Source organism: Brassica oleracea, chromosome C8 (assembly GCF_000695525.1).
Source record: "Brassica oleracea var. oleracea cultivar TO1000 chromosome C8, BOL, whole genome shotgun sequence".
Taxonomy (NCBI): Eukaryota; Viridiplantae; Streptophyta; class Magnoliopsida; order Brassicales; family Brassicaceae; genus Brassica; species Brassica oleracea.
This window is the reverse complement of record NC_027755.1, coordinates 17,376,772-17,387,031: the sequence shown is the minus strand read 5'-3', so window position 1 is coordinate 17,387,031 and position 10,260 is coordinate 17,376,772. Positions and strand designations below refer to the sequence as shown.

The 10,260-nt window shown below is 33.1% G+C and overlaps 3 protein-coding genes across 5 annotated transcripts in view; 2 read left to right on the top strand and 1 right to left on the bottom strand.

Moving 5' to 3' along the window:
• The window catches only part of LOC106308802, a 3,028-nt gene extending 1,796 nt beyond the window's left edge, over positions 1-1,232 (top strand). Inside the window, exons 2-3 of the mRNA XM_013745920.1 lie at positions 368-1,113; positions 1,166-1,232. Coding sequence (XP_013601374.1) covers positions 368-1,113; positions 1,166-1,232 — 813 coding nt within the window. The remainder of the gene's footprint in view (positions 1-367; positions 1,114-1,165) is intronic.
• A 2,202-nt stretch (positions 1,233-3,434) lies between these two features.
• On the top strand, positions 3,435-5,659 carry LOC106310515 (UPF0725 protein At5g63820-like). Of its 3 annotated transcripts, none has more exons than XM_013747748.1 (7): positions 3,435-3,567; positions 4,172-4,283; positions 4,369-4,476; positions 4,558-4,762; positions 4,858-4,976; positions 5,066-5,143; positions 5,235-5,659. In XM_013747748.1, the coding sequence occupies exons 2-7, from the start codon at positions 4,197-4,199 to the stop codon at positions 5,475-5,477; spliced, it is 840 nt and encodes a 279-aa protein (XP_013603202.1). In that variant the 5' UTR covers positions 3,435-3,567; positions 4,172-4,196; the 3' UTR covers positions 5,478-5,659. The 3 variants fall into 3 exon arrangements, with proteins under 3 accessions (XP_013603202.1, XP_013603201.1, XP_013603203.1); XM_013747747.1 differs by having other exon boundaries at positions 4,849-4,976; XM_013747749.1 differs by having other exon boundaries at positions 4,849-4,976; positions 5,066-5,141; positions 5,221-5,468.
• An 81-nt stretch (positions 5,660-5,740) lies between these two features.
• LOC106310396 (fatty acid desaturase 4, chloroplastic-like) lies at positions 5,741-6,909 on the bottom strand. Its single transcript, XM_013747629.1, has 2 exons — positions 5,912-6,909; positions 5,741-5,822 (listed from the first exon to the last, which is right to left on the bottom strand). The coding sequence occupies exon 1, from the start codon at positions 6,813-6,815 to the stop codon at positions 5,931-5,933; it is 885 nt and encodes a 294-aa protein (XP_013603083.1). The 5' UTR covers positions 6,816-6,909; the 3' UTR covers positions 5,741-5,822; positions 5,912-5,930.
• Positions 6,910-10,260: the final 3,351 nt, after the last annotated feature.

The window sequence follows — 10,260 nt, the reverse complement described above, 5'->3', positions numbered from 1 at the left end:
TGCTTCGGGAGCGACCTCGCTGTGTCGCTGCGAGAGGTCGCTCCGGACTCGTTCTCGCGTCTCCGGGTGATCAAAACGCGAGCGACTCTTCCCTGTCGCTCTGGTAAGGTCGCTCTGATAGGGAGATCAGAGCGACTTGATGGTGTCGCTCCGGACTGGTCGCTCCGGTAAGGTGCTCGCCCAATGATCACTTTAAACACTTCTTTTGAACTCCAATTGCACCCAAATGTCTCCAAAAACTCCATGTGGTACTCCAATACCTGATAAGGACTCATGTATGCAAAATGCAACCTAAACATGGCTAAATCCTAATCTATATGATCAAAATGCACATGGGTGAATGGATAAAACAATAGAAATATGCAAGATATCAGTGTTCAATCTTTTGGATCAAGAAGACAGTCATCGAGCTGCACACTCTCAGACTTCATCATCTTTGGAAACTCCTTCAGCGTTTCAAGTTTCTCAGCCTTCTGCACATTCTGATCAATATGTCAACAGACCTCCGCAACCTTCATCTGGCTATCAAAGGAAAGACAGACCTTTCTACACATTCTGTCACTGTCATGGTCATGTGATTGATCGTTGCTATAAAAAACATGGTTATCCAAACAGCATGAAGCCGTCTCCAAAATCTGATCAGATGGTTTCTTCTATGTCAGCCAATGTCGGAGTGATTGATACTTCTCAACATGATGATCACAGTGTTGATGATCTGTCTCCGACTCAGATTCAACAACTGGTTTCCTTTCTCAGCACCAAACTTCAGACTCCAACGGTTACTCCCACTCCAGAAGTTCACTTAGTCTCAGCTTCTACACCTTCTTCTTCAACCACTTGCCTAATATCCGGTACATTTCATCCATCTATCCTCTGTTCTTTTACCGGTATTGATAGGCCTTATGTCTGCTCTTTGACTAACAATGCTAATGCACTAAATGCTTGGGTGATTGACTCCGAGGCTACTAACCATATCTCTCATCAACGTTCCTCTTTCATTTCTTTTAAATCTCTTCCTGATACTACGGTATCTTTGCCTAACGGAGTTCTGGTTAGCATTGTTGGCATAAGCACCATAGCCTTGGGTAGAAATCTGATCCTTAGTGATGTCCTGTATATTCCTCAGTTTAAATTCAACCTCTTAAGTGTCAGTTGTCTTACGAAGGGATTACACTGCCGGGTCTGGTTTGATGAATCTTCTTGTGGCATTCAGGATCGTACGTGGGAATTAATGATTGGAATGGGTAGAGAGGTGGCCAACCTATACTTTCTGGATATCGAGTCATTGTCCTCTTCAGGTACTTTACAAAATATCACTGTTGCTGCAGTTTCTAGTGTCGCCTTATGGCATAAAAGATTGGGTCATCCCTCTTTGTCTAAACTTGAGTCTATACAGGCTATTTTAGATTTTCCTAAGCAGCCTAATAAAAGTGATACTCATTGTAAAGTTTGTCATATCTATCAAAACAAAAAACATCATCCATTCATTTATTTAACAAAAACAAAAACAACCTCTGTGTTCCATGAACGCACGAAGAACCTGGAAATGGATTGTCATAGAGTGCGAGATAGGCTGGTTCAGGGCTTGTTCACGTTGTTACATGTGAGAACAGAGCTACAGTTAGCTGATCCGTTTACGAATCCTTTATACCCTGCTCCGTTTAAGAAGTTGTTTGGCAAGATGGGTCTTCTTAATATCTTCGTCACATCTTGAGGGGGACTATTATCTATATTAGTCTAATGAGTCACTTGTATAGAGAGAGTCCTTGTATAGCAGTTGATAACATAGTCTCTACATAGTATAAATACTAACACTTGTACATTGAAAGTTAATTAATGAGAATGAGTTTATTTTACTCATAGGATTGGTTTTTTTTTTTGACAAAACGATGGATAGGTTTAATAAGCTCTTTTATTGTTGTTATAGTTCATCCCATAAAGTTAGTTGAGTATTTATTACTCCCTCAGTTTCTAAAAGATCAATGTTTTAGAATTTTCACACTTTTTAATAAAACATATTAAAATTTAGCTATAAATGCATAGTTTTTTATAATTTTATATTTTCTATATTTTTAAACCAATAAGATTTTAAGAAATGCAATTAATGTTCTTGAACTTCACAATTTCTCATTTTAGTTGACAAAAATTGCATTGGAAATATAAAATATGTATCTTTTTGAAACAAAATTTTTCTCTAGAATATGGATCTTTTAAGAACGGAGGGAACATTATTTTTTGTGTAATTTGTTATTTATTATTGTACATGAGTCTTATCAATATGAGATGTATACATAATATATACTATTATTTGAAAAGTGAATTTGCTGGTTTGTCATATTTTCTATAGAATGAGTCACATTTTATGCTCGATTATTAATTTTAATAAAAAAAAATTTAATGACGAGCTGATAATTTATTATCTTGAGAATAATTAAAAAAAATCTCACGATAATATCATAGTTCAATTTGTATTATATTTACTTTAGTAATATTAAAATAGTATGTATATGTTTGTATTATATTTGGTTTGGTTTATTAGTATTAAACTGGCTCTATTTTAATATATATATATATATCACATAGGACATGATAAATCATCTATCTTTTAAGATATAAAATTTAGGACAATCAAAATCATTCAATGTTATAATTTTTGAAAAAAGTTGCCAAAAGTTCAAAATATTTATTATCTTATTATTTACAAAATAATTTTTCGCCATGTTATAAGTTAAAGCGTTTAAAATATTTATTACACTTAATAAAAAATATATTAAATTTGTTAAATAAATTTAAAACAAATTTCATTAATTTAATATATCGTTATCTAAGGATTCTATATTGTGTATATATAGATACGAATTTTTATTTGTTGTTCAAAAAAAAAAAAGATATGAATATGTATTTTATGTGGAAGCCTGTAAAATTGAAAGTGTGAAGTCAAAATTGCATTGGACTCGGTCCAGGGAGACCCTGCATGAACCACCGGGTCATTACATGCAAGAATCAATGCTCACTTGCTCAGAAGAGGAAAACACAGAGAAATAAAAGCATTGATCAGCTAAAACCAAATTTAACATTTATTAAAAATCTGAAAGTTTAAAATTATCAAAAAATATATTATAGCCTTTCTTTTTAAAATATGCTAAAAATTATTTTTTTAATACATTAAACACTCTAATAATATTTAATTTTAAATAATTAATTTAATTTTTTACATCAATAAAGAAAAAGTTTGAATCCATTATTGGAAAGAACTGTTTTAAGAAATACCCGAACCTGAACTAAAAATATCCGAATCCGATCTGAAGTGTAGAAATACTCGAACAGATTTTATACTTCTATACCGAAATACCTGATCCGAACCCGACGGGTATCCGAACGTCCACTCCTATTAAGGATGGTGTCAAAACTAGGATAAGAGTTTTGTTGGAGGCGATGGAGGCAAGCTGTTTGAGGAATGTGGCTTCGGTCTATCTTCCCATCAATTTTGAAGTGTTAAAACCAACATATCTAATAGTTTCTGCAAAATATTGAGTTTCCATTTCTTTTTCATATTCTTCAGATAAGGTGTTTCTCTCTCTCTTTCTCTCTTGTATTTTTGTTGGTCGCCTATAGCCTTTTTCTCGATTACGGCTCTTCTATTTTTGGTCTAGTTTTTTTTTGAAATTTTTGTTCAACGATAATTTTTGTTGATGTAGTGGTCTTCTTTGGTGCTTTGCTCCGAGAAACTTGTCGATAAACTAGTTTTCCCGTTTATCTTCTTCCCTATCTGTTTTTGTTTAAGAACAGACCAATATGTATGGGTCTGGATTTTGGTTTATTTCCGACTTTATCTTTATTAAAAAAAATTATTAACCATAATATATATTTTTTTAGACTCAAAATATTTTAATGTGAAGATTTTTAAAAATAGAAAAATTAGTGATCTTTATCTATTTTTTATAACCAGAATTGTTTCCATTATGACAGGAAGAAAATCATAAGCATTTATGAAATATTTATGAATATTGTAAATATGTATATTTATATGAATATTTATTATAAAACTTATTTTCTAAAAAACTTCTTTTGTTTAGTTTTTCCAAATTAAAAGGTAGACCCAAACATTGTACATTTTTTTTTTTTTTTGAAACATATAAAACTAACCATTATAATTGTATTCGTTCTCTAGGTTATTCAAATTTTCCCGGGACCTAATGACAAGTTTGTGGGATATGGAGGAGGAGACTGGGAACGAACCGTCGCTGTTTGATTATCGTGGAGGAGATGATTCGGACTCCCAAGTAAGAAAATATCTTATATATGTTTAGCGGATGAGATGATTCGACTGATGGACCATACATAACGCGCTCGTTTGATTTTTGCTAGGCTGATGGTCTGGATCCGCCTACATTATACAGGCAGTGGGGAGATGATCCTAACTATGATATCCGTCTCTGTGGTAGGATTGGACTCCAGTGCTACAATCTTCAGAAGGTTCATTCATCACTATTAATTCGTCTCTGTCTCTCTATGATGATCACCTTCTTTTCTGAGTTTTTTTTTTGGTTTTGGCAGGGAACAAACTTTAAGTTTAAGAGTTGGGAGATTTGTAGGGATCAGATGACTTCATCCGATGACTCGTTCATAACTTTGGAGGCAACGGATCCTGCCACTGGCTCGGTCTTGTCTTTTCAGACGCTGTTAAGCGATTTTGGACCTCGCCGTTCATTGGGTGTCAGACTTTTGTGGATCAACTTAGCCTCCAGAATCGAACCTATACGTAAGAATTTATTGAGGATTATAACGGTTTATGTATAGCTCACTTTAAAAGGGTATTTACTATTTAGAGGACTAACTGTTTTTTAGAGACATCAGGTAACGAGCGTCTGGATGATAATTGGGACAAGAGCGTAGTACATGAATTCTACAAAGGTCCAATGCCCAAATGGTTTTCTGATGAAGCCTTGGAACGTGACAGTAGAAAATATTATGTGGTAATAATAACATCAGATCATTCATGGAGTTTTTTTAAACTTGTATATGTTTTAGTTAGTAACCTTATGTATTATTCATTCACTCGCAGGTGCCTGAATCAGAGCTGCATGACAATGACTGGCTGCAACTTCTCATGGAAGTCGCTTTATTCTCCAAAACAAATCGTGCAAGTCTTATTCTTTCTTTTTTTTGGCAATTCCTTTTATCTCCCAAATAACAAATTGAAACTTGTTGTTCTCTTAGACATGTAATTGCAGTGTTTTGATGGTGACCTACCCTTGAAGCTCAACAAGGTTGTTGTGGAAACTTTTGAAGATGAGCCTCGTGATAAGCTCAAGGCAAACAATGCAATCTTCTACCTAAGTTACAAGTGTTGTGCAGATCCTTCTTCAATGCGTTTGGCTGGTGATCACATTGCCGTAATAAGGAAAACCATGGATGGTAAACCAGGCCACATGAGTCTTGAAGTTGCTTTAACCAAAGAACAAGAAAATGAGTAGACTGTGGGTATGCTTGTCTTTATAATTTAGCGGTTATGTTTTTTTTTCCAAATTTTCGATGTTGTGTGTTTAGCTCTTCTACTCTTTTGGACTATTAACTATTGGGATATCTGTAGTTAGCCTCAGGTATTCAATGTTTGTAATTTAGACTGAGAAACCCAAGTAACTCAAAAATGAGAAAGAAGAACAACTCAGAAAAAAAAAGTGTTTCAAAAAAAAAAGAACAACTTCTTTTAAGATACCAAGTCAAAACATATATCTTTTACTCATTCGTTGGATCTGATACTTGAAACTGTTACATGCTGCTACCTTTTGTATATTTCTTTTAGGGTCAATGCACTCACTCTGTATTGCATATAAAATTACAGAGAAAAACTTATATCAGTATATATCTTCAATTCTCTTGTACATGTATGAATATTTGTCGTTAAAACCTCAGATTCTAGATCTTGATTATGCTTGGTTGTTGGAGCTGTCTGTTTCTTCTGTCCACTCAGAGTTTGGCTCGCTCCACGACCTCGGTCTCACCCCAAGCTTGAAATACAACACCATCTCTAACGCTTCAAAGACCTTACTTTCATCCAAAACTTTGTTCCAAGCCCCACTCACAATGCAGTAATTGTTGTTATACGGTGCTCTGTGGTGTTCAGCATGCTCTCTCCTTGAAACAAGCACTCCCATGTCCTGCAACGCTACCACGACACGTGGAAGCTTGCTCTTGGTTCCATGAGCCCAAGCATGGAACTGCTGGCTAAACATTATGCAAAACGCAAACGTGCTCACAAAGCCATGAACCACCGGGTCATTAAACGCAAGGTCTAGTGGAAGCACCGTGAAGGTTATGACTCGAGCCAGAGCGTGTAGATTGTTAGCAAATTGTCTTCTCGTAATTGTCCAAGGCCACTTGTGGTGACCCTGAAAAGCTCCGATTTGGGTTCCTACTATAGGAGTTGACTCATCACCATAGTTATCAATGGCCCAATGGTACACACCAGAGCCTAGATCAGCCAGGATGTACCCTGCATAACCGGCGAGAGCTGGTTCTAACCAGATATGAGAACCAACCGCGCCAATGATAGATTTAGATAAAGAAGCAAACAATGTAGTGCAACCAGCTGCAACCCATAAACGATGAGTCCATGTTGACTGGAGAGATGGGTCGTTGGAAAGAGGAGGACTCATAAAACGGTTCTCAACCAGAAGCTTAGCTTGAGGCTTGTTCGTGGTGGTAGTAGCAGAGCACGTGACACGAACATGGAGAAGTGAAGAACGGTGCGTACTTGGAATGTTGTTGGTGATGGGTCTTAGAGGGTACTTGGTTTGAAGTGATACAGCCATTGAAGAGAGATTATGGATGAAATGTATCAAAGTTTACGTGTTTGTGAAAGCTAAAAACCAATGAGAAGAAGAGATGACGCTAAGTTTAAGTTGTGTTGTGGTGTACGTTAGAGAAGCGTGGGGCTACTGTGATCGCTAGCTCATTACAAGCTGTGAATCGTATAGAAAAAGTCTCAAATTTTGGATCCTTTATTAATGTAAAGGTACCAACATAACACCCAACATTTTTAAATGTGATATTAGCCCCCATACCCTCCCAACAATTCAACAAAATAGTTCATCCATATATATTTTCGAGTTATTCTTGGGTTCATCCCCTAGTTCAACCTCTAGGTTCACCACCAATAGAATTTCATTATTTCAAATCGATATCTTTTAAAAGAGGAAACAAAATATTTTTAAGTTATATTATGTTTTTAAAATAAAAAAAAGTAAAAAAACAAATAGCAGTTACAGAAAAAATAATTAAAAAAATCTTTTTAACGTCGTCAGCAAAACACTAAACCCTAAATCATAATCACTAAACTCTAAATCATAAATCCTAAACCCTTGGGTAAACCCTAAACCCTTGGGTAAACCCTAAACGCTTGGATAAATCCTAAACTCTAAATAAAAACAAACCCTAAAACTCTAAACCCTAAATCCTAAACCTTAAACCTTTGAGTGTTTTAGTGTTTAGTGATTTTGATTTAGAGTTTAAGATTTATCCTAGAGTTTAAGATTTATCCTACAGTTTAGGGTTTACCCAAGGGTTTAGGGTTTAGGATTTTGGGATTAGGGATTACGATATAGTGTTTAATGTTTTGTTGACGACGTTAAAAATATTTTTTTTGTAATTACTACTATTTTTTATTTATTTCTTTTTACCTTTTAATTTTAAAAAAATAAAATAATTTAACAATACTTTGTTTCCTTTTTAAAAGATACCGAATATGAAATAACACAATCCTATTGGTTGGTGAACCTACAGATTTACCCTAGAAGGTGAACCCAAGAATAAGTCTATATTTTCTAGATTTTCTTTCGTTTCCCAAAAATTAACTTTTTTAGATTTTAAAGTACTTTCATTCATATTACTAAAGACAAAATTTAGGTTCACTCCCTATTGTGAACTTTTAAATTTACTACCTCTCTCACCACCAATCAAAGTGCCACCTAAATAACTAATAAAAAATATTAAATTGTATTTAAAATTTTTAAAATAATTGAAAAAAATAATGATGCCTAACAAAACCCTAAATCATAAATTCTAAACCGTAAATCTAAATCTAACCCCTAAATACTAAACCCAAATCCTATACCCGAAATCCAAATAGTAAACTCTAAACCCACACTCTATACTATAAACTCAGATCCTAAACCCTAAACTCAAACTGTAAATCCAAATCCTATACCCTAAACCCAAACCGTAAACTCTAAACCCAAACTCAAATCCTAGACCCTAAACCAAACTGTAAACCTTAAATCCAAATTCAAACTTTTTGGGTTTAGGATTTACGGTTTGAGTTTAGCGTCTAGGATTAATGTTTAGGATCTATGGTTTAGGTTTAGGGTTTAGGTTTATGATTTGGGTATAGGGTAAAGAGTTTCGGTTTATGATCTAGAGTTTAGGTTTAAGATTTAGAGTTTAGAGTTTGAATTTAGGATTTAGGGTTTAGAGTTTAGGTTTAGAATTTAGGGTTTAGAGTTTGGGTTTAAGATTTAGGGCTTAGAATTTATGGTTTAGAATTTAAGATCTAGGGTCTTGTTAGTGGCATTATTTTTTTTCAATTATTTTTGTTTTTTTTTTAAATAATATTTTCATTAATAATCTAGTTGGCATTTTGATCGGTTATAAGAGGAGTGATGAATTTAAAGGTTCACCTTAGGGGGTGAACCTAAGTTTTGTCATATTAGTAAACTGTTTTTAAAAAATATTCCCTCCGTTTCAAATTACTTGTCGTTTTACTCGGCACACAGATTAATAAAACATTTAATTTTATATATTTATTAGATAAAAACATCATCACCAATACACCTAACCACATTTCAACCAACTGAAAAATATATTAAAATATAAAATCAGTAAATTTTGCATTGAAATTATAAAACGACACTTATTTTAGAACAAAATTTTTATCCTACAACGATAAATAATCTGAAACGGAAGGAGTATCAATTAAAAATATTTGAATTTATTAAATATATAATATACTCCCTCCGGATACGAATGTATGATGTTCTATCTTTTATTTTGTATACAAATGTATGATGTTTTGAGATATAATTAATGTATTTATTTTAAAAATTTAAAAATAAATTAAAAGGTAAAATTACGAGTGGTGAAACTTTATTGATATAACCAAAAAATAATAATTAAAATAGTGTATTTATTCTTTCTTAATATGTGTGTAAAATTCTAAACATCATACATTTAAATTTAGAGGGAGTATTTAACTGTAAGCATTGATTATATTTTTAATATAGATGAGCATTCTAAAAAAGTTTTATTTTATTTTGTCTTTAATTTCATTCGCTCAAGTGGAGGTGGTCTCCGATCACGATGCCTCGGCCCTCGGAAATGTCCACGTTATTAGTGGATTAGATTCTCGATGTAATGTGTGCTTTTGAGATGTACCAAGTTAATGAGACTCATGAGTCATGGATGATCTGGAAGCCAAATTAATGCATTACTTACTATAAAGAGATATGTCAACACTCAAAGAGATTCAGTTATCCGCGCCGAAAAAACCTCCCACTTTCCATTATTTGCCAGCAAAACCGTCTAGATCTTATTACATGTGCAATGGAAGTCACTAGACTAGGTCATTCTTCTCCTTACATGTGTTTAGAAAAAAAAAAAATACCCTTAAAAACTACTCCTATTATACATTTTAAAAAAACATACATAATGACGGAAAAGATAGCCAAGAGTGAGGAACAGTTATTAATTGAACTTGATCTTCTTCATATAGGAATATTCACGTAGTAAACCAAAAAAAAAAGAAATTTTTGAATGATTAAAGTATATCATCTAAAGAGTTGCGCATAACTAGTTATTGTTCATTGTTGATATCATACAGATAAGAAATTTCTCAAATTAATAAAAACTAGGATGAGATCCGTGCTTTACGCGCATTAAATTACATTGTTGAAATATTAAACATATTGTATGGACAAATTTAAGATTTATATACGATCAAAATATTTTCATATGTATACAATTTTTGATTGTTTATATAATCAACTATATGTTGTACTGATATATTTGGATATTTTCTTTTACTAACTTATCAGTAAATAAAATTTATATATTTTCGGTTTTGAACTTACACTAATTTTCAGAATATCAGATTTTTACTTTCGTTTTAACATAAGATGGAAAATTAAAATATTAAAAAAAAAATTACAAAATGGAATAGACTTATAGTTTGAAGTATAGTTTGGTTATTGATCACATTAAGAC

Excerpts from the sequence above, each read along its gene's own strand:
- LOC106310515 (XM_013747747.1), top strand. The coding sequence starts at position 4,197 with ATGACAAGTTTGTGGGATATGGAGGAGGAGACTGGGAACGAACCGTCG. Across the intron at positions 4,284-4,368 it reads GAGATGATTCGGACTCCCAA|GCTGATGGTCTGGATCCGCC; the intron begins GTAAGAAAATAT and ends GATTTTTGCTAG. Across the intron at positions 4,763-4,848 it reads CTCCAGAATCGAACCTATAC|AGACATCAGGTAACGAGCGT; the intron begins GTAAGAATTTAT and ends ACTGTTTTTTAG.
- LOC106310396 (XM_013747629.1), bottom strand. The coding sequence starts at position 6,815 with ATGGCTGTATCACTTCAAACCAAGTACCCTCTAAGACCCATCACCAAC.